Source organism: Falco rusticolus, chromosome 7, assembly GCF_015220075.1.
Source record: "Falco rusticolus isolate bFalRus1 chromosome 7, bFalRus1.pri, whole genome shotgun sequence".
Taxonomy (NCBI): domain Eukaryota; kingdom Metazoa; phylum Chordata; class Aves; order Falconiformes; family Falconidae; genus Falco; species Falco rusticolus.
In genome coordinates, this window is record NC_051193.1 from 22,882,728 (window position 1) to 22,907,509 (window position 24,782).

The 24,782-nt window shown below is 42.4% G+C and overlaps 1 protein-coding gene across 1 annotated transcript in view; it reads right to left on the bottom strand.

Moving 5' to 3' along the window:
* The window catches only part of CIB2 (calcium and integrin binding family member 2), a 49,814-nt gene that overhangs the window by 17,667 nt on the left and 7,365 nt on the right, over window positions 1–24,782 (bottom strand). Inside the window, exons 2-3 of the mRNA XM_037396259.1 lie at window positions 21,864–21,898; window positions 5,078–5,189 (exon numbers count right to left, since the gene is read on the bottom strand). Coding sequence (XP_037252156.1) covers window positions 5,078–5,189; window positions 21,864–21,898 — 147 coding nt within the window. The remainder of the gene's footprint in view (window positions 1–5,077; window positions 5,190–21,863; window positions 21,899–24,782) is intronic.

A 24,782-nucleotide genomic window follows, 5' to 3' on the forward strand; every position in this document is an offset into this window, starting at 1 on the left:
ATGTCCTGGAAAGAGTGAAAAAGGATGGAGAACATCACTGGGGAGATACGTTACCCAGATGGTCACCAACAGCAACAGGAATTTTGAATCTAATGTTTCATCCAATTGTGATTTTATTAGCTCTAACAATATTACACTTATTACTTATAATAGTTTTATACGTAAAGGTTTGGGACACAACAAAGAAAAGACTCCTTGTTCATCACAAGGAACACCCCAATAATGTAATTAATAGTAATATTTTATACTAAAAGCTATTTGCTTACTGTAGATCTGCAAGTGACACCATCAAATCTTTTTTTTTGCTTTGAAACACAAAAATCCTGGCTCAAAACATTAACGTGTGAGGTAAAGGTCTTTCTTTATAATAGCAGAATCTAATTTAGAAAAGTGCATTATTGATTCTGTCCATTTGTCAGAATCTGCAGTGATATTGACCTCAACATTGCCAGTAACTAGAAATGTAATGTGTATATGAAAAAAGCCAGGTGCATTGAAATTATCACTAATTTCATTAGAATTCAATAGACATCAGTTCATTTATTTCTATTTTAAGATTTAGATGTTGGCTTTGTCTTCACCTTGATGAAAATTTACTGAAGGAAAAAAGCACCAGAATTATGTATTTAGCAGCCTGGTCAAACCGCAAAGGTTAAAAGGTATTTTTTGGTACGAGCTAGAGTTACTACCTAGATTGCTTGGAAAATGAACTCTAGGGGAAACACTCTCTCCCCCTCCCCACCATCTGCACGGGTAACCACAAAAGGCTCCATGACCAAGACTGACCCTCGTTTATAACTGAGATCCTGGGTGGCATTTTAACATCTCCTAGTGTCAACGTTTTGAAAGAGTTATGGAGTAAGATCTAGCCTCCTCTAACTGGTATTTCACTGGAAATGAACTCACTAGTTATTGAAAGCACTTCCTCTGTGAACTGCTAGAATTCCTGAAATAAAATGAGTGGTTTGACAGCAGTATTTCTAAGGATCTTCCACAGCCTTGTGAGACCTGGGAGAAGATAGATGACAATCAACTTTACTTATGGAAGTCTATTATCATTACCACCTAACTTTGCTAAGGTAATGAGATGTGCTCCTGTATCTCAAAATCTAATCATGGTCCAGTATAAAAATTCTGGTTTATATCTCAGCTTAAGCACCAGGCTGCCTTGTAAATACAGTAGTAGCCTCCCATCTCTAAAGTTTTTGTACAATAAGCTGTTCCTTAATGTGCTCCCGAGTGTTCAACCCTGTATCACTGAAGCCAAAAAGAACCTGTGTGATTATCACTTCGTGCTTTCTTTTCTGAACTTTGCCTTGATTTTTCACAAAGCAGCTATCGGCCATCTGGCAGTTAAACTCCACAGAGCCACATAACTGAGCCTGAGAATTTCATACTGCACTATCAAGATTCTAGAGATGACAACATAAAACTTAGGGAATACCAATGGTCCACACCAGAAGTGCCAGCCAGTACAAGCACCTAAGATGCTACAGTGATGAATGAGTTGCATACATGTTAGAGAGAAATAAAGCTACTTACAGTAATGGATGAATGAATCAAAACCCCTGGAGGATGATACATTTTATCACCAAGATAAGAATTCCGTATTTATGCACAAGCAAAAATAGCGGATAGTTGAAAACAGAATACTTAAAGATGCTCCCACGTACTTAGGCTTTGTGAAGCCCATGCTGTTTCATCCTGCTAGCTACTAAAAAAGCTAATTGGTTTATTTTATTATTTTATATTCATGTATGTAAGACCGTTAGCAATTTTTAGTGTATTGTTGTCTATACAACACTAATGTGCATTTTTATTTACAGCTGTCCAACCGACATGACAGCACTTCAGTAAGCCAGGCAAATATTCCTATTTCAAGATCAAGAATGTTCTTGCTTTCAGACTAGCTGCTCAGCTTCACATGACCGGTTCCAGGTAACTGCTAAGAGCAGGTCCTTTGAGTAAATCACCTCAGACAAATCTCACTGGGGCATTAAGAATAAATCCAACGGATCTAGGGATTGCTACTAAGGGACACACACACCCTGCCCCCCAACTATAATATGGGAACTGTCATAATCATCAGTCCATCCAGCCCACCAGCCTAACTCTAACTGGAACCAGTAGCAGATAAGGCAAACATAAAAAAAAAAAAACAAAAAAAAAACAAACAAAAAAACGGTGATATGGCCATCCTTCCTATAGTATATTCTGAGATCAATGCAATGAGCATTTTGGGGACTTTAAGTTAGATATTACATCCAGTTCATAAAAATGAGTAGCAATCTGTGGAATTCTGCTCTATAAAAGTACCTAAATAATTTTGGAAGGCTAATGCTGTCTTTGCCAAAATGTCTTGTGGCAACAAGTTCCTCAATACATTCACATGTTATGTCAGCTGTCTGTAATGCCATGCAATACTTCCTTGTCCTTGTGAAAAGTAGTGCATAATTGTTCTCTATTCACCTGTTGGTATCATTCATCCCATCCCACAATCTCATGGGCAGGACAAAGATGATCTAGAGCAAGTGTTCCAAGTCCCAACTTCTTGCTCTGGTGAGTAATTTAACACTATACTGCAGAATTCAGCCTAAGGGCCTGATAAGGGCTGCTCATGCCAACAACTCGCAGGCTACTGACTTTGATGCCTAATTATGACTTAAATCTAATTTTAGATAAATCTGATTTGAAATCTTTGTTTCTGTCTCCAAACTGGACTCAATTTGAGGTTAACTAAAATGCAAGGCATTTTTGCAAAGTATTATTATTTTTGCTGTTGCCTAATTTCCTTATTTGTATAATAATAAAAATGATACAAACATTTGTTTTCTACAAAACTTACATGAAATACTTATAATATACCTGAATGGTTAACCTATAGTAAGATATTTTAAGCAATTGGTGAACTGGAAAAAAACCCAACTTTTCAGCAAGATCTTTATTTTAAAGTTCCATTAATACTTCCCCAGATGTACTTTTTTCATTATTAAGTATACAGGCCCATAATTTAGGCTCTTTTATAAACACATAATGTTGTTGAAAAATAATGTTTTCTTCAAAGCTGCTGATACTAGAAGCTCACATATAAACACACCCTGAATTCCACCACTGTTGTAGCCTGTTCCTACATCACACTGTGTAACACACCGGGCAAAGATGAGAAGAATGGTTTTGTTACACTACAGTACCTGCATGATTTATTAAACGTCATTCATTTTATTTGAGGTGAGGTAGGAAGGTCAACTTTGCAAGCTGTGGAGCAGGGAATTACACTTACACCCATGGCACTCAAGGACACATGCTGGGCATGGCTGATGTGAAGCTAACCTGGAGCTGGATTCTAATTAGGGGTGGGTTATGCAGCTTCAGGAGTTTGAAGGGCGAGTAGCTTTCACCAGCTGATGAAAGAACCATTTTGAAAGCTCTATTAAAAACTCATCGCACATCACACGTTTCCATTCTGTCACTATTTCGAGCCACAGTGAGGTATATATTAATTCTATTCCTATACTATGGAATATTGGTAAGGAAGGTCATTAGCAAAACAGCCCTGCCAAAATCCTTAACTATTGATAAGTCAAATAATGTAGATGTGCTACATTGATGACAGTGCCATTTATGGCTTTTAGGATAGAATTAATGCTGTCTATAGTTTTCCTGGCATTATTTTATTTATAAAATTTTAAAATTTACAATGTCTTTACTTTTTATGTGTAACTTTGGAATTAAAGCTAGCCACACCATCATATACTTTATTACAAGGCCAACCCATCATTAGAAAGAGTATAAACATATACTAGGATTTTGCTGAGTAATTCCTTGCTCAGTGTGGAAAAGAATCCTAAATTATTTCTCAGTTATTCAGAAACCTGAATTTCTAAGCTGTACATAGGTATCTGGTAAACCAGAGTCATAAGTGAAGGATGAAAATTTTTCAATGGCCATCTATTAAATTAAATGCTCATATGTGTTTAATCTCTAATGTTTCCATTTATGTGAAATGCTGGTCAAACACTTTTTAATGAACATTCTTTAGAGTGAAGTATGCTCCTCGTTCAATAAATGGTATTGTTGCAGAACCAAACATGCAGTAAGTGTGGTAATAAAGGAACAAGCTCTGTGAACTTCAACCTGAAGACCAATTAAAATGTCTTTCACTGTGTTGACTTAACCTCCTCCAAACCGAATTTCTAAAGCATTGCTTACGCTTGTACGCTTTTCCCCCAAATAATCAATGTCTTACAACATTAAGGAAGAATTTCTAAATCTTTCAAGTGAAGTGGAAGGCCACCAATTAGAAGGTTTTTATGGCATTGCTCTTAATACTTCATGCACAGTGAACAAATAGTTGTTTCTACATGATAGTAATTTGAAGATGTCAACTAATTTGCAGACATGATAAAAATAGACCACGGGACCAACGACAACATAACTAACTGTTTGAAAAATAAATGCTAAAAATCCTGTTAAAACCATATTCACTTGTTGAACTGGTAATAAAAACAAATAACGTCTCAATTATTTTTGTACTGGTTGCTTTATGCTACTGCTTCTCTCATTTCTAGTTACATGGACTGTCTCTCCACTTCCTGTCACGCAATGACTCCATGAGACATGGAAACTCCTGGTAATTAAGAAACCCAGTATTTACTGTGCTCTTGCAGCTGAGAAAAAAGGGGGAAACTTACTTTTGATCAGCAACGTTCTGCACACCTCAGGCAAATTTTCTATCCACACACTGAGACAAGAACTTCTGATTTCTAACCGGCCCTTCACACAGAGATCCCACCGGCTTCTAAGGGATCAATGTATACCAAGTGGAAAGATTGCTGAATGTAAGTTTTGTTCCTGCTCATTTCCTTTCACACGTATCTCAGCTGTCTCTGCAAGACAGGCACCCACCCCACCTAAACACTTTCCAGTTTCTGGGGCTGGTTTTGCCCTTGACCAGGAACAGGAAGGGGAAGACCTCAGCATGGCACATTGCTTCAGGATATCAAAATTACTTGGCAAAACCTCTGGCAGTTGAGCTACATAATTTAAGACACAGTTTGTAAGCAGTCAGAATTGATACCTTTAGCTCAGGCATGTTTATTATAAGCTGCATAGGTAGTTTAACATCTGGGTCCTTTGTATAGTCCATGGGCACAACGTTTGGTGCCATTTCATGGTATCGGCCATGCAACCTGTAAACAAGCAGAAAAAAACAGCCAATAACCAATTTTAAACAACCAATTCCATTCATACAGCAATCAGACACAAATTTGTCTTGCAGCTCTAATTCTTAGTATTTTTAGCACACAGGTCCAAGCCCACCAAATCCCCATATTTTTAGAGGAAAAAAGAAAAGAAAAAAAAAAAAAAGGCTTTGATGCAGTACCCAGCATAACTGCTGCTAACACCCACGCGTAACTCGAGGCGCATAACTCAGTAGCGTTTCAGGCTGCCTGTAGTAACATTTCAGCACCATACGCAGGCCTGGATCAAGGCACTAACACTGTGAGCACAGCCCAGGATCACATCCCAGGGGAGACTATTGGGCGATCTGCACCACGCCAGAAAGTTGTCATTGAACAACAGCTCAGAGAATTTAAAAGTCAAATATGCAACTATGATGCTACAGGCAACGATATCCTTGGGTGACACCACTTCTGAATTTAAAAAGCCCTTTTCCTCTCCGTGACTCACTAGCATTGGGATTTAGCCTTACAATCCTAGCGCTGGCTGACACTAGCGCACAGACCATGCCCACTCCATTCCAGTTCACGCAGCTTTGTTTCATTCTTGGCGCAGCTTATTCATCAAACCAGGGTGTTTTAAAGGCAATGCACAAGTGTTTCCCTGAGAGATGCAAACGTTCATAAACCGAGTTTGACCCTCTAAGGCTCGCTTACCATGCGGACAATATCACGTCACAGTTTTGTAAGGGAGCTGGGAAAGGAAGAGTCAAAGCCCGTGACACACATCAATGTTTCTAGAAGTTTAGAAGCTGAGTACCAGTAAATTGTAAAAACTGTCTGAGTCTCCTGCACAACCTAGGCAAAGACTGCATAAATGTTTCTGCCACGTTACTTCCAATCATTAATTGAATTAACATGTGCTAATCCCACCCTTTGTTTGCTGTCTCCAGATATTCTAGTGAATGAGCGCAAAAGCAGAGCCCGAAAGCCAAGAGAAAACAGCCGGATGTAACGAAAACATCAACTTCAGCAGGGTGTAAACTCTTCAAACTATCTCAGCGCATTTATTCTCACTAGGGTGGCTCGCTCAAATTAGGAGTGGAAGCGTTTCAAGTAAAACGGGTATTCAATCCAAACTCACCAAAGGATCTCAAATTTTGAGCTCTTAAACCACAGACAGACATTCCCTGGTATGTAAAACATTACCTGCTTAGAATTAATTCATATACTGGGGAGATTTAATTCTGCTGATTTTCTAATTGTACTGGTTGTAGTGATTATGTCGTTCTAGCGGACAAGTATACAGAATCCCAAGACTCTGTCAAATAATAGCACAAAAAGGCTGGAGAGGGAACACCTGTATCCCAGTGCTCAAAGATCAGTCAGAGATCAATGGATCCAGCATGAACGTGGGACCCGCCAGCCCTCTGCGTGTGTTAAAGGAATAGGAAGGAAGTGTAGGTAGCTGCTGTCCACAGAAAACTTAGAAAATGTCATGTACTACAAAATGTAACTTTTATCATACGTGAAAATTTTGTTTCACGCCTAATCCTTCATCTGCATAGGGCAGAACGTGGTCATTTTACCACATCTTAGGTACTAACACAAAGCAGTCTGGTGTCTCATTAGGTCACATGTACTATTTACATATATTGAAAAGCTGTACGTATTTTTTGGTGACGTTTTCATTTTAACAAAACAGTCCTGCCTGCTCAGTAGGCATACTAACGATTACAAGGAGAGGTTAAGAGGTTTTAAACAGTGGAACAGGAACCACGCAGCAATGCAGCCTCCCCAGCCCCTCCGCCTTGCCAGCTGCAGCTTCAGCCCCAGCAGCCCCACAGCTATTCCAAGTTCATGTGGGGAAGGAATTTCAAAAACCAGGAGAAAATAATCTACAGGCACCTCTCCGGCCATCATTATGATGTGTCACAAAGAATACATGAAATGGAACACAGACACATGTTTTGTCTGGATCTTAGGAAACTAATGTCTTTACACCCCGCAGCAGTATTGTTGTGCCATACAGGAAATTAAATATCCACTGACTGAAGCATATTTCGGCTGCTTACCACAGCTCACCCTGACATCTCATAAATGCTCTGTCATTTAAGATGGAACAGCCATTTCCCACTCCAGTAACTGATTTCTGTCATAAACAGCAGCTACAAAGATGCCCCTAAACGCAACAGAAAAAAAAAAGCTTAAAAGCACTTAAAGGAAAGCAAACCTTTGCAACCAAATATCCATCTAAGGATTTATTTTTTTTTTAAAGCTACATACTGAAATGGTATTCTAGTCTTCATCAAAATAAAGCAATGCACCCTTGGAACAGCTTGACCATTGTGAGCAACATTTCGAAACACACTGGCTGGCGCTGCCTGCTTATTTTAACGGCCAGGATTGTCTTCCCTGCTTTCTCCAGTATTAGACTCTTCTGTCTTTGCTCTGTCTCCTCCAACAGGACTATGAATACAGATGCCGAGTTGGGCATCTTAAAGTTCTCCACAATGTCTTTCAGAAGACACAGAAGGGGTTGGAATAAAGTGATCAGTATTTCATGGTTTACTAAGCTTGTTAAGTTAACCTAAAAACAAGGTATGGAATTTCTCTTAGTCTTCAATAAAGAGCTCCTAACAAACCCTCCTTTGTAAAAAACAAAACAAAACAAAACAAACCAAAACAAAACAAAAGCTGGGTCAATTTCTACTGGGAACAAACAAGTGACAGCAGTCTAAAAAAGTTGTGGGAAAGTATCTCTTAGTGAAATACAGGCATATCACAAGAATAAATAAACACCTGTTAGTAGTAACAAAAGAAAGACCCACAACAGTGTGAATTTTGAACTACTTTAGTACTAGGAATAACACAGTGCTACAATAGAGACTGAGTACTAAGATGACAAAAAGTACTTACTACAGGTACATCAAAAAGCAGTTCATTGTCACCACCGACTCCCGGTGATCTGATACTCAGCACTCTTTTGAAAGAAGTACTACAGCTCCGTATGATGCTCACCATCGTCAAGTAAAGTAAGAAATTTTGAAATGGTATCTACAGAGATAGCGATATTGGTCTAACACAAGAAACAGCCTTGGAAGGCCCAGGACAGGTTCAATGCTGTATCGCAGCTGCCCTTTGCTAGGAAGCAACAATCTTATCTCAGTGATGGAGGCTTAGAGGGAGAGAGACCCAAGAGAGGGCACAGCTACAGCTCTTCCAGCCGCCCACAGGCATCCTTTTCCCCAGGACAGGGGTTAGTCTCCTTACAACACAATATATCCGCGCAGACTAAACCCATCTTTTCTTCCCGACAGAATTCACCATCTTGTCCACAGAAACCCAAATGACCTATTTATACTGAAGTTAACCCAAACTCTCTAGTAGCAGAAAGAAAAAAAAAATCTTTCACCTGGAAGTTTGGCCTTTTTCAGCTGGAATGTGTTGTGCTGTTGATTGCAGAGCAGTCTGAGTTTGTATTCCACCTTAGAACCACCCTTCTTGTCCCACAGGTATCAACTACTTTGTGTCTTCTAGTATAAGGCCAACAAAAGCACTCTTACTTTATCGTGGACAGGGCACCTACCGTGTGCCCACCTGATAGCACCGCGGTACATACAGTTTCCCCAAGACTGATGCATTCTCTCTGCTTGTGCTTTTCCTACTACTTCAAGCATTGAGGGCTTGCAGTTCCTTCAAGAAAACAAATACCACCCTATTATACCTCCATACCATGGAATTGTGCTAATTTCAGAGAGCATCTCTAAGAAAATATTCAAAGTATCTCTCAGAAGGGACCAGGTTTTAGCTAAAAACATTGCCAAAGGACACAGAATAAAAAGACATTCCTTTAGTTTGCTGCCAGAGATCATAATGGAACTGATTCCTCTTTCCTTTCTGCAAGGAGTTACAGCCAGGGGCACCGAGCTGAACACCACGTCTGCCGACAGAGCTCCATTTTTAGAATCGGAAAGGGAAATGCATGCCCAGGGATGGGAAGTGGGGGAAAACAACCACAGCAAAGGAACAGTTCCCACTGCCAAACATCTTTATACCCTAACATATATATGTCCCTACCTGTACGTGTTAATACATGCAGCGTCTTTTATTCAGAAACATCCACAATGCAGAAAATACTTATTTTTACAGAAATCCGTGAAGATAATGTGTTCCCAGCCTGTCCATTGAAAGTTAAGCCTTTCTTCCACCTCTGCAGAAGAGCAGGAAGGAGTGGCCAGGCACAGCGCTCCCGCACGCGGCCCTGCGTGCAGCAGGACCTGCCAGAATTTGCTGGAAGGTGGAGGATGGACACAGTAATCAGCAGTGGACCTGAGGACAGCTCCGGCAGCCTGCTCTCCTCCCGCTAACTCTTCCGCTAATTCACCAAATCTCTCCAAGATCTGTAGGCGTCAGAGCTTTCCACCTGAGTGGATTTCACACTAAAGCATCCAAACGAGCCTGTAGGAAGTGGCTGCGATCCAGCTCCCACAAACAAGATTACAGCCATAAAACAATCCTCCACTTGCTTTTATCTGCAAGGACCCTGCAACTCTATTTGTGATAGCCTTATTACATGGCACCATTAGCTAATTTCACAATGAAAAAGGCCATAAGGTTTCTTCAGCTCTGGTTCCAAACCCAACACAGTACGTTGCACAAGCTCCGGTATTCTTTATAATACAACTAACAGAAAATTCAACTAACCAACCACCAACAAAAAATATTAACTCCTTTCCCCGCTGAAATTTTTTGATGCTGGAAAGTCCTTCAGGGACACCATGCACTTTTTTATGACAAACTGGATTACGAGTCTCCCAAATGACCAGATTTTGTAGAAAACATGTTGAAAAAATAGCAGAGCTCCTTCAGCCTCTTACGGGATCGTGAGAAAGCCCCGTATCACAGTGAAACACAGTCCCTTGGGCACAAGTTTCAGCAACACTTCTGTTTACTTGAGTAACCTACATTACACTGGGCAAGTACTTATTTTTTGGCAAGGAAACTGATTTCTGATCGATTTTTCTATAACGCAACACAAAAATCAGTAGGTGTAAGGGTTATTTACACCTGTAACCCTCCTGCCTTTATGCAATACATCACTACGTCAACTGCTCATACTACTGCCGCACTCAGACCAAGCACTAAAACCCACACTGAGTCAGAGTCAGTGATCACCTCCCAAACGCTGCACCGACTGGCGCTGTATGGATCACTGCCCGTTCTGAGGCATCTCAGTAACATTAATTACTAACCATAAATAGAAAATAAACAAAGCTCAGTGGTAAAAGCTCTAATATTTCTCCTGTTCTTACAGAAGCAGAAGGCTGCTTCAGGTGACCTGGCCACATCAGGAGCAGCTGTGATCTAGCCAGGAAAGGCTCTCTATCCTTTCATTTAGCACAGCCCTCAACAAGAAGCATATCTGAAAATAACCTAAAAGCTGCTTTAGCTATCTGCCCTTGTCACAGAAACATTTATGTCCTTTCAGGGGAGCAATGCAAGGTTTTGCAGTGCTGTCTGAACATGTATGGCTTCGGAAAGGCAGCCAACACCTACACAGACCATCATGTACCACCAGAAGCCAGGACTGGCACCCAGCTTCACTGTCTTTGCAGGAGAGACTACAGACCCTGCAGGCACATTTGCTTCAAAAAATTCTTCTGGATGCATGCAGAAGCATTTTCACATTCCTGGATGTGCTCTTTGTTGCCAAGATGCCTTGTTTACTCTGCATGGAAGAACGAGAAGAAAAGCTGGCAGTGTTTACTCCCGCAGAAGCTGGCCGTGTTTACTCCCGCAGATGACAGTGGGAGGGAATGTAGTGACAAATTTAGAGAACAATTTAATTTACTGATGATGCCTTCTCCCCACAGATTTTGGTATATGATTACGGTTAACATACTATATCCAAGGAGTGAGGCTGTGACTCTCTACCACTTTACTCCAGTCTAAACCTAAACTGTGATCTGCCCTTGCAGAAATTTCAAGCTCACTCACCCACTCCCCTCCCTTGCACAAGCACTAACACTTGAGAAACTGCAGTGAGGTTCAGGGAACTGATGTGTTTTAAAATACACAAGGTTTTCACAGTCAGCTCCTTGAGGTAACTGATGCAGTTACACCAGCAATACTGCCTGGGCATGTAAATGGGGGTAGACTTTTTCTGTTGAATTAATTAAGGGCAGAACAAGACTTACACCTGTAAGCAGCAGAAATTTTTAAATCAACCCAGCTGCCCATCAACCAGTGAAAACCAAAAAAAGCTGTGTTCAGAAAAAAAACCGCAAACAACACAGTATTGCCTCCACAGCCTACTTTTTGTTGATGCTAACTTTCATTCTACCACTTGTGACCATTTTATATGGTAAAAAAGGTGGGTCAGCATCTGTCCCCAGTTCTCAAGGGTGCAGCATCCTGGAGTCGGCAAGGGTAACACTGTGCGGGTATCTGCTGGACATGGCTGAAATGCCTCCAAACTTATAGCCATGCCTCCACGCTATGCCTGTGTAAAACTGAAAAGCAGAGATTTCCAAGCTTACACCTGCAGCACTCATTTTAGTTTGCTGTTGAGCTTTGAGAGAAAGTCAGATTGTACCCAAGGTCATCAGTGGGTGTATTAAAACACAAGGCAGCTCTTCCCTGGCTGGATACTCATAGATCACCACCACTAAATGTAGTGACAACACACTACAGCTGGCTGGGCTGCTTTGGAATAAGAACTCTGCACTAAAGGAGTGCTGAAAACAAAAGATAAAAGCTTGTAATGGCTCATTGATTAGAAATAACCAGAAGCTTTAAAGTGGCCTTTATAACCTAATAAACATCTCACCAACTCTGATCTGCCTTTGTAGCACCAGCCACTTGATTTGTGTTGTAAAGGGAAAACATTTTAATTCAACATCTTTCCTGTTGATTCCTAAATAACAGGAAGGCATTCAAAGACTTTAACATTCCGATCAAGACTATCCCAAAGAGTCAGTTCTAGATTGTTTGGCATATTCACAGAAAATAAATAGCAAAATGGCCTAACTGGGACACCGAGACGAAGTGGCGAGTGCTGACGAACAGTCCCAAAGGAGCTCGGAGGACGCCAGTGGCAGCTCCAGAGCCACACTCCCGCGCGCTTCAGTTGCCCTGTGGGTTATTCACCACTATCAAAGCTACAGGCTTCTGCCCAGATGCCAGAGCAGAACTGGAGGAGGACTTCTTGTAACAGGCAGAGAAGTGACCACCCCAGAGACCAGCAGCACCACTGGCCAGTCTACCCACAGCCCTGGAAACGGAGCGATCCGAGCGATCCGCCCTTCTGAGCCCCTGGAGACAGAGAGGGCTGGAAGCCAAAGGAGCAACAGCATTCGAGATGGGATTGCATAGACTGCAGGAAAGAATGAATCGTGCCGATGCAAAGACCTGACGGGAACTGATTTACAGCTGAGCTGATGTGCAGAGGCTGCAGCCCCCTGCCGATGCCAGTGGGTGGGGGGCGCGTACTCTTGTCCTACAATGCTGTTACTGCGGATGGGCAGGCGTGTGATCAGAGAGCTGGGGAACAGGTCCCACCAGACCTGCGTCTGTAAGTCTGCCACGCGCAGAGAAAAAGTTGCCAGAGCTCAAGCAGAAGGAGGTTTAACATGGGGCTCAGAAACTGAGGAAGGAGGCACCTCCAGGGCTGTCTGCAACTGATGAAGTGCTTTCAGGGTCTCAGATTTATGCCACACGTTCACAAACTGCTTTTGCAATGACAGTTACATGTTCCACATGCTAGCTACAGCATAAATCTCTGTACTGCAGCAATTCCTCAGTGAATTATTTTCTCCAAGGACTGCAAGAGTTTGCAACAGTCTATCAGAAAAATGAGTCTACCATATGGAGCTGAAACCAAAATGATAGGAAACTTGGTGACACTGAAGGCACCAGCCAGGAACATCTGATAGAAACAGGAACTCAACTCACTAAATTGCCACACTTCAACAAAAGGATAAAGAAAAAGGAACAGCGAGAAAGGCAAGCAGGAAGAGTTGAAAGGTGAAGGAATTTCATTACATTTCTCTTACTGATAGGCCACATCCCTTCTGTGCTTCCAAATTGAAGTTATTTTCATTATGTCAGTAAAATACAGTAACTGGACACAGAAATCAGCTTTATACAAAGGCAGCGTAAGAGGAAGAGAGAAGGTGGACAGATGAGCCTTCAGCCAGCTTTTAGTTAGCACATCAAGTGTCCTTTCATCTCTGCAATGCAAAATGAAGCAGTATAGATGAATTCAAGACAATACTAAATAAACCACCTCCTACACCATCTGCAGTAAAATTAAAATGAAATTCTACACAAGAAACATTTCTGGCAGATAACTGATAATAAATTTATTCTACAAGATCTAGTCACGCTCAGGAAGGCTTTGCCTTTCAGTATGTGTAACTGCCATTCACAGAACTCCATGATGCACAGGAAGCGTAGATAAAAGCAGTTCGTAGTATTTTTCCTTCCTTGAAGCACCACCGAAGAACCTGCCCACAGGCCTCTCTTCCACTGGTGATTCAAAGAATCGCAGAATGATTGAGGTTACCAGGGTCTTCCAGTATCACCCAGCCCAGCCCCCTGCCAAGCCGGGGCACCCACAGCAGGTTTCCCAGGACCGCGTCCAGATGGCTTTGGAGTATCTCCAAGGATGGAGACTCCACAACCTCTCTGGGCAGCCTGGCCCAGTGCTCCATCACCCTCACCGGGATGGGGATAGAGGGGCGAGTGCTTCCTTGTGTTCAAACAGAACCTCCTGCCTTCCAGTTTGTACCCGCTGCCCCTTGTCCTGCCACTGGGCTCTGTCCTCCTTGCACGCTCCAGATCCCAGCTCTCTCAGCCTTTACTCACGAGAGGTCCTGCGGGCCCTTAACGGTTTCAGTGGCCCTTTGCCAGACTCTCTCCAGTAGCTCCGTATCCCTCCTGTACTGGGGAGCCCAGAACTGGACACCGTACACCAGCAGTCCAGATCCCACACAGAACAAGGAATGATGTGGTCCTCCCCCGTGCCTCGCAACACGGGGGCATCCTGACTGGGACACGATAAAGGAGAGCGTTATGGCACGGGAGATGCAGGACTTGGCTAGAAGCCTTTTTTTTTTCTCCCCATTCATGGAGTATACAAAAACGTTATTAATAACAAGAATAGAAGCACAATTAACAAGAAGATCAATAGCAGCTTCAGGATATACATTCTCCCTGCATACAGTTTCTTGCACAAAGTTCAGGAAGGTTCCCAGCGTACAGGGCTCCCCCAAACCTGAATTCTCTTGGCAGACGCATTCTTCCCCCAGAGCTGACAGCATGGGAACTCGCCCCGTATGAACCCCAAATTTTCTAAAGGCGTGATGTGCCGGAAGAACATGAGCTGTGCCCGACCCCCCCTCCACCCCCCTGTGAGCAGCCCCGCCCCCGCAGGGCAGGCTTTCGAGCACCGCTCGCCTCGCCCAGCACTCGGGTGTCAAACCCAGCACGCAGCTGGGCTGGCCAGAAGGGCTCCTGACTTACATTTTACCCATCAAAAACATGCCAAGAAACAGGCAGAGAAAAAAAAAAATTCAACAGAATGACTCATTTTCTTCTACAAAAAGGTTCAAAGGCATGCTGGCTGCCCAGATGGTGCCCAGCTTTGTACTTTACTGCCGTACCCCCCCACAGCTGGCCAGCTAGGTTAAGTCAGACCCAGGCTACACAACTTTAATTTACAGCTCTTGTGCTTTTTGGCGAGGATGGACAACCAAGAACACCTGTGTTTGACTGCCTGGGTATTTGCCAAACTGTACTAGTCTACAGGGAGAAATAGACAGATGGGCTGGCTAGCAGGTAAGCATTACTGCTGGAGTAAAAGCTTGTCTGTTAGAAAATCAGATTTACAAAACTGAGTAAGAGAAATACCACCTTAGAAGAGACAGCTCAACCATTTGTTCCCATTTACAATAACGAAGAGGCAGCTCAACCATTTGTTCCCATTTACAATAATGAGAGGCACGTTATCTAAACAGATTCATTGCTATGACTAAAGTGTTTTTCCAACCTTTCCTCATATATCATGTTTTCCCCCGTATTCCTGTTTCTCTCTAGTGGACGTTTTTCAGTACAACAGATTGTTTTTGAATGGTGATGCACAAAACTGAACAGTCTGTTCCTACTGAGCTCCCAACAGTGCTGACTGGAATGGAATTCTCCCATTTTATATACAATGCTGAGGTTAATGCATCCTAGAACGGCACTTCCCTTTTTTGCAAGAGCATCAGGGGGAGTTACGGGTTTTGTTCGTTTGTTAAAATTGTGCTTACTTTGCTTAGATCAACTACCCCCCACCCCGTATTTTTTTTGTTATGTTGCATTCTGTGCTTACAATTTTTTTCCTCAGTTCTTAGTACTCAACTCTGTGAATTTCCTCCTGCTCGTTTCAGATCTAATGATTTCTCTGACATACTGAGCACTGTTGAAAAAGCTAATCTTGATCTTCATAGTGTCTGCAACCCTCCTACCTCAAGGTTTCTCACCATTCTTACACATTTTCTAAGTATGTTCAATAGTACCTTAGCCAAGAGGCTAGCATATTTATACAGGTAGAACAAGAGCAACACACACAGGAATGTGGAAAAGGCTTTACCAAAATAAAAGATATGTCATATCTATTTATGTTGTATCTGCTCCTTTTAGCAGCCAACCAAAGGAAGACATTGGCTTTTAATCAATCCACAGTGGGTGCCTCTGAGTTTTTGTTGTGTTCTAGACACTCAGGAACAGATTGTCCACCAGTGTGTTCTGGCACCTTCCAAAGCACCACAGTTATGCCCTGAAGTTATACATACGGGTCTAATTTCCACATGCTCCTTAAGAAGTGGGGCATGTTTTCAAAGCTCTAACACATACCTACCAAGGAAATCGGTAACAACTCTAAAAATTTCTCAGCTGTCCTATAAATATTTCAGAATTTTTTTTGAATCAATGATAACATAAATGCGTCTATATTATCTGACATTCTCTAATGCGTTCTTGTCCTGGGCCCATGAGAATCCTCTTAGTTGTGTTAAGCACATCTCAAAACTAACAGTCTTTAATACTTAAGCGTGTACTTAGGTTTTCTGGTGATAAATAGCTATCAAGCACCAATAATGATCTATGGTTTCTATTTTTCTCTTTACCAGGCATGCTTGCCTCTGCTGCAGTCTCACTTAGATTTTTTTTTTCCTAGATCCATTTCCATTATTCTATGTTTATTTCTTCTTCATCTTAAACTCATAAATTCTACTATTTCCTAATAATGTGCAAATTATCCACACTCAGATTATCAATCAAGACAATGTGTCTGCCACCTCTTTGACTGCACCCTGCATTTATGTTAACTTAAATCCATGCCAGTATCAAAGTCTTACACACTGAAGTCAGACCAAGCCACTCCAACACCGTGCTGGTACCAAAACGTTAAGTCTTGCTCATCTCTCCTTTCCTCATTTTCAGTTCTGTTGCTTGCTCTAGCTCTTGTGCCAGCTTTACCACTCATCTGATCCCTCAGAGAGCTGATTCAGCTCATTAAACCAGCAGAAAATAGATTTGTTGTTGTTTGGGCTTTTTGATGGGCTACTTTTCCTGCAGGGACAGATAAAAACACTTAAGCCCATTTCACCTAATTGCAGTCTCATGCTGGTTCACATCAGTTTAAATCGATCTAAATTGGAACTGCCATGTTCGTCCCTCCATCCCCACGCACACAGCTGTGCCCCTTCCCTCGCGCCCTTGCCAACACTCATGCAGGCAGACGGTGAGCCTGCCAGGGTGGCTGACTCAAGCCAAAAAACTATTCCTTTTTTGTTTTGTTTGTTTGTTTGGTAAGGTTACTCGGTGCTGGATTGTGTCCCTGCACAAGAAATGCGGCTCTGCCTGAACCGCGCCCGACCTGCGCCTCCCTTGTACGGTGCCCGTGAGCGCTCTGCGGTGCTTAGAGAAACACAGAACAGCGCTTACTGCCTCTTAGTCCAGGTGGGGACATGCCAAATCTGGAAGTGCTAATTAACGAGGGGATCATAACTCATTTTATGAGTAAAACACCACCTCAGGCATGCAGAAATACCTCCTGATGCCACCCTGTAATTCCTTAGACAGCAATGTGCACCCAACAGCTCGTACACAGCCAACACCCGCCGCTGCTGGCGTTGCTGCCAGCCACCTCTCAGCCCGGTGATGCTGCCCCGTGAGCCAACACGTCACACTGCGAGGCTACAGCAGCAGAGGAAATACAATGATTCCAAGTGACTAGTCCTTCTCCCGTGATTTTAGGACTTTACAGAACTACTCCTATGATCTTATTCTTCTAAGTATTTTCCAATCAGACATTAATATTTTGCATTTTACAGTGTACTTTTCAAGCAGAGCATCCGTTTTTCACTGTCCATTAATCTAAGCTCTTACCCCAAAAACATCTATTGCTCCCAATCATATTCTAAGGTTGCACCATTCCTCATAAGTATTTTTGGTTTTGCTCTTTCTGATGCAGACAGGGTGAAAAGTCACGCAGGCAGCGTCTCGCTTCTCTCCCATACAGAGCCCACAAGCAGAAAAGTTTTCCTTAGCCTAACATAAAGAATATAATTGAGCCTAAGTGCACGCTTTGTTCTGTTCCCAGGGTATAGATTGTTTCCTTACAACTCCAGTTACGAAATACAGAATGTATTGTTAAGCTGTATTGGAAGAAGCTACGCTTCCGTTTCACAATAAATTCTAACAATCTGGGGCATTATCATTGGCATCACTTATGCCCTTTCATGTTACTGAAGAAAGAAAAACAAACCAAGAAAAAAATCCTTATTCACATTTCTACGCTTTTTAGAGAAACAGTACTTACTAACAATCTGTCAGAGTTGCTTTAACTTAAATACTATTTGTCACATTTGACACTTCACTGTTCTTTCATCGTTCTATTTAAATGACCAGGTCTACCATGACAACAGCACCTCTCAGAGTTACCATAAGCCTCAAAAAAATATTCAGAACAGCTTTTTCACTACTGTAAAAATGTAAAACCTACAACAAAGATAACTTTCAGCAAGCTGCATGTAAAAATAGTTCAAATTATCCTTACCAGACAGAGCTTGCAACCTCAACAGGCAATATTATCCTCATACACACAAATATTAAGTGTTGGCAACAAACTACAGTGGCGACTTGTCAAAGGTGCTCAGTTGCTTTCATAGGGAAGAGGCAGAGTAAGAAGCTACAGCAGGAGCTGCCGATGCCCCCCCGTCCCTGTTGCCCCCTGTCCCCACGCCAGACTTTCTTACATAGAAAAGCATCCACCCATTCCCGAAGAGCAGGAGAATCTTTTCCACAATTCAGTGCTGCTCCCTTCATCAAGTCCTATGAATTCTAGTAATCTCCTCTACTCTTAAGTCACACTTGCCAGGCAAGGGAAAAAACATTATCATATATATAATAAAATATATAAAAATAATATATATTATTAAAAAAATAATCTGTCTGCAAATGTAGTTTCAAATGACAGAGTTTTGTAAGAGATACATGTAGTGTTCTGTCCAGCACCACGCCGTTTACAGTACTGTGTAATCTGCCTCAATCAAGGAGAAAATAAAGATCCATTTCTGCTCAGGTATTCTTTTATGCTGCCACAGTTCTCCAGGACCACAGAGTGCTCTTACAGAAATAAATTGTGAGCTGTTTTCACCACGACCAAAGGTCCCCTATCCAGTACAGTCTCAGGTTCTGCATGGGGCACACACTACAAATCAAGCCCAGGGTATTGTTATATAAAAAATACTTGCAAATCCAGATCATTTATTCTTTTGGGGTTTAGCACGATCTAAAACATTATCTTTAGCACCCTGATATCAAACTTCAGTGTAAGTTTTTTCTCAGTCTCAGCTGTCAAGAAAAACTGAAGAGTGCATGTGAAAGTTTTATGACAATTCTGTACAGAAATCTCTTAATTTCAGCCAGTTTTTATCTGCTTGTCAAAGCTGCACATCGCAAACTCATTCTCAAGTATTTTTTATCTACTGCAACCCAGAAAAAGAGAACAGAACTTGCTGACTCTTTACTTCATAGTCAGATTTTGCAATACTGTACATTCCTGCTTGCCTATCACACAAGGACATTTTCTGATTTCATTACTTTCAAATATCTTTTCTTGTAATCTGCAGCACATTTTTCCAAGTACACTTTCTGTGTTTTCTCAGTTGCACATGATGGCTCAAATTTAGTTTGGAAATGTTGTTTTCCAGATTAAAAAAAAAGTTTGCCTATTGAGATTTAGCAGATTCCTAATTGCAACTTCCATGGAGATGTTTGATCCTTTATTTCCTTTTTTTATCACTGTAAAACACAGATACAGTTCCGAAGCCATCCTCCCCCCACCAATGTTAGTCTTACTATAAAACTGGTCACATTTTATGTCTTATTCTTTAAATTGGGCTCATACTGCACATGTTTTAGGCTTCCTATTTGTCCACAATTTTTTCTTTAGATGTGTACAAGTACCACAATGAGTCACTTTTCTTGCAGTGGAAATCAATGAGTCTTTCAGGCTAATTCCACTATTTCCTTAGACATTATCCCCAGGAAGAAAAAGAAATTACTCCTAAAAGCAAGATGACACAGTATCACAGTCTACAAACCACTTACCCTGGAAGGGTCCAAATTCTCCAATTAGGTCAAGTATACAAAGCTACAAAGAGAACCTTAGCTAACATAAAATGTAAAATCCTTAATTCATAATTATTTCTCTCATAGAAACATAGTACAAATACAATTATAAAGCTTTTAACAATTTAAAGGGGATTTTAGAAAAACAAAGCCTTTTTTTTCAGTTTATCCAATCCAAACAAATGGTTTCAGAACTCGTGTCTCAAGTAGCCCTGTGAAACAGAAGAGCAGTTATTTGTTGACTGTTACAAGACTTAGAAGGTGGCTAAAGGTCTGGATATACAACAAATCGCACTACACTGTTAGGTGTCGTGGCTTTTTTCTGCGTATATCATGTATGTATCGGAGGTTTGGTGGCTGCACAGGGACATCCTTTATTCTGTATCCAACTACTGGAATTGATGACGGTACAAGAACATCATCAAACCCCTCCTGACGTCTAAACCACAAAGTCTCTTACATGTCTCTCTCACAGCTGCTTTTCTAAACAAGTTGCCCTAACAAATTCTGGCTTTACCAAAGCCAGCATCCTCCAGCAGGACTAGCAACAGGGCAGCCCTGACGGAACATACAACTACTGTTCAGTTTTATTCAAGCTGCGCGACGTTTTGTAGGGCATCACCCTCACAGAACAGCACCTCTTTACAGCTAACCACTACACACCACCCCTGGAGGTCTGCAGCCAAGAAACGCTTTGCTAAAGCAGTTACATTCATGCTATGGAAATTCCCTTTTGTGGAGCCCGGACTCGCCCCAAGGACGCCAGTGTCTCTGCTGGGGCCAGCCCACACTAAGCTGAGCTTATCTTTAGGCAGCTGTCACCCACTCGCTGCACGCACATCCTGACTCCGTCACACCGTTTACCATTAAAATGTACCCCAGCAACGTGACTAAATTTTAAACCAGAATAATTATAGAAGAGGGACCTGAACCAAATTCAATTCTGGCTGAGGTGGTGGTATTGCAACGTTGTTACTGCACAGCGGTCTCAGAGATGCGCGCTGCTGAGGAGCGAGTGCATCATTTCTCTGTCAGTAATGAGAAAAAGGGATGCAGGAAATTAGCTGAAATACCACCTCTTATTTTTCCAGCAAAAAAACAAAGCACACCACTCAAAGCCGTTAGTTTTTGCCTCGACACAACATCCATCTTCCTGACATTTACAGCAACAGAGTGGTGGCAAAGAACGTTTCGCTCAGAGACCACGTCCGGTTTTGATCTCAAAGCAGTTCCCAATGTTTATGAAAACAAAGGCTTCTTATGTCTGAGAAGCTAGTCAAATTTGAGAATCCTGAAGCGTTATGAGCTCCTACATCTAGATACACACCACAGATTTATTCTCACTGCCCAATACAGCAAAAATCCTCATGAAAAAACAGGTATACTGACAGGACAGGATCGATGTCATGCTTTTACAGATCCTTAATCTGAATGGTTAGAGATCAAGAATCCACGGCAGGATCCTGGGCAAGAAGTCAGCCCATACATAGGCAGAAATGACTTCAGTTTGGCTCAGTCCATCACTGCTGAAACAACCCCAAGTCCTTCAATTGCAAAAAGCGACCCCAGCCCCCGTGACTTTCTGTAGGGAAAGTTTGCACAGGAACAAGCATTCTCAGCGCTCTGCACCTGAAGTTCCACCAGTTTTCTCCGCACTTGAGTCCATACCAAAACATGTACTGAATGAAGGATGTACCTTCAGATATGTGTGTGTGTGTGTATATATATGTATATATAACCGAGCAGAAAGGCAGCACATTCCTTTCATAAAAGTCACTGGCTCATCCCTAGAAAAGCCAATGACATTGATGTCAAGCTAATCAGCACCTGTTTCCTTAGACACATGTATATATTGTAACTGTATCTTGAGTCCAGTCCTATACTCTCATTCATTCACGCAAAATAGCTGGCTTTATTTGGTTTTCCTCACAAGTCAGAGAAAAGATTCAGTCTCTTCCATACAAATCACAAAGGAAAAATTTGATACAATTTACTTACCGAAGAATTTCTTTCCGGGTGAAGAAGGTGCAATCCTGTTAAAAAACAAGATGTGTTATTGTACTATAGCGATATTGAAAACAATGGCAAAGAATTAATTTCCCATCTTTTTGAAGGAAACTCAGATCTGTCAGGAAAACATTAGATATGCCATCTGCTTTTGACTCAGAAAGCAATATATGCTACGAAATAACTGAAACATCCTAAGGACAGGGCTATCAATAAAACCAATTTTGTTAATATGGAACTTCGGGAGAAAAAAAGCCCAGCTTGCTGAAATACTTCCCCACTGTGGAATGACCAGACTAGAAACAAAATTAAATCAAAAAAGTAAGGGTATAGGCCAAAAACATTCAATAAATGGATCTAGAAAGTTATAAATAACAAATAGATGAAGAAAACTATCTTCTAACTTGGATTATTCCTCTATTAGAGGCAATCGATTTAATAATAAAGGTGATGTACTTGGTTATTAACTGGTTTTGCTAACAACTACTTTGTGCTGTGGTCATTTTGGTGAAGCCTGCAAACTCTGGTCCGTCGGGACCATGGGGAAAGGAACAGCCCCTGCTCCAGACAGCAAACCGTTCCGCTGGCCTCGCGGCACCACAGCGCGTGGAGTAACTTACTAGAATGCAAAGCAGAGCTCTCTGAGCATGGAAGAAGAGCTTACAAACATTCACTCGCATTCTAAACGGCTCTGCGGTGGTACTGCATTCACTCCATACGAACAACTGTGTTTTGCTAGAAGAATTCACACACTTCACAAAAGCGCCGTAGTATGAGCAGTGAAATAGTTTCCATTATATGTCTTTCTACATCAGTCACAAAACAAGTTATATTTTCAGGTGCTGTGAGGAACCACAATAATGAGTCCCGTCCATTAGCAGAAATATCCCCGCATCCCCACGGTCTTGTCCAACGCGTATTTAGGGCAAATTCTGCCCCACATCCAGACCTGGGAACAGTGGTGGCAATGGATTGTTGGATGATCAGTTTAGAACATTGCTCAGGTTGTACATTTAAAAAAAATATACTTCATCTTGTCTTAGAGCCAGTGGCTGATGGGGATGTGTGTATTTAGGGAACAACCACGACTCTTGCTGCGGCCTGACTCAGGCCTGCGGGATACAGCCAGGCACTCGCCTGGGAATTCAGCTCTTAGTAGTCTTCCTCCTTCAATGGAACCTTATTTGAAATTCATTGTATTTTTAAATCAGCTAGTGACAAGGTAACAACATCGGGCTTGGTAAGTCTGACCTAAAAGCACACACAACCGCCGTGACCCCCGGTGCTACCCGCCAGAGGACAAGAGAGTGGCTGAGAGCCACTCGGCCCAGCGCCCGTTCCGGCAGGAGGGACACGCGCCATCGCAGCCAGCTGGGGCAAACTTGTCTCGGGTGTGCGGGCACACCATCGGTCCTGCAGCACCAGTGACGGCACCTGCCTGCGCTCCCCGTACGATGTGGCGGAGCAGCTCTTCCCCCGGCACTGCGGGGCACAACAGTGGCACCAGGCGCAGCGGGAAGCACCGGGTGAGCTTCCGACACCCACAGCACATCGTCTGGAACCGCGCAAAGTGAAACAGGAGCCAGCTGGTTAAGTCTTCATTAATTCCAGCACATTCAACACTGACAGTCAAACCGTCACTTAAGGATGCTTCATTGACTAAGGTGAGGCAGGTGCAATTTCACCAATAATTGCAATGCCCTCGGCAGCAATCAGCCCGTAATTATACAGGCCTGAGAGAACGGCAGGCACTGTTACTTAACTAGAAAGCTGACAGGGAATTTATGTGCAAATGGAGATAAAGATGAAAAAGAAAAGCCACCCTTTACCTCGCAGGAATCATGCAAAAATACCACTGGAAGACACACCCAGAGGTCAGATCACAATCCATCCCCACTGGAGGTCCACGTGTCTGGGTTTTTTTTATTTTAACGTGAATCACCTCACATCTTTGACAACAAACACTACTGCCTGCTTTTTTTTTTTTTTTTTAAATCAAACAAAATTTTAACTAACATAATCTAAACCCACTGATATTGAAAACCTTTACAATAAATAGCTGCAAGCGATGCCTGGCCACTGCCTGCCTGCAGTGCTCCAGCCGCGCCTGCCACCGGCGTGGAATTGCGTGTTGGGGGGGGTGGGGGGTGGCGGTGTCCAAAAAGCATTTACAGTGGTTTAGTGGTTTCACAGGCCACTTGCCGAGATCTTAATGCCACTCGGGGTCAGAGCACCACAAATTAGTTGTGACCTGGCCCCTACTGTTGCCCCACAGCAAGATTGCACGCAGCGCTTCAGAAATGCTCACCATTAGGTCAGGTCTGGGGCGGCCGAGGCAAACGCCGCAGCTCCGAGCCACCACCGCATGGGAGCCCAGCTGCACTCCTGCTGCTCCCAGCTCCTCGCTCCTGCCTCTTCCCTCATGCCACCTCGCACCCACAGATATTAGAACTGCATCAGAGAACTCCCACGGAGGAAACTCACGAGTCTGGCAATGAACCTAGCAAAACCAGATCCACTCCCAGCTCGGATTGTTTCCATCCAGTGGCTTCGAACAGAGCACCAGCGGTGCTGGTACAAGGGATGAAGCTCAAGTATCTAGTATCTAGTGATGGCAGGAAAGAGGTGCAGGACTGGCCCTTTTTTTTTTTTTTTTTTTTTTTTGAAAGCACAGCCCTAACTTGGATTAAAGTCATGATGGAACAAGGGTCTAAATAACAAAATCAGATTATATAGTTGCTGGGACTCGGGCAATTTAATTAAAGACTTTTGACCAAAGAAACACGGAGGTGAGTCATCCAATTTTCTTCTGGCTACTTCATTCATACAGAAAATACACAATGATGGACAATAAATAGTAAACTACCATGTTAAAGTAACTCCCTCATAAGGAAAGGTGAAGCGGGTCCT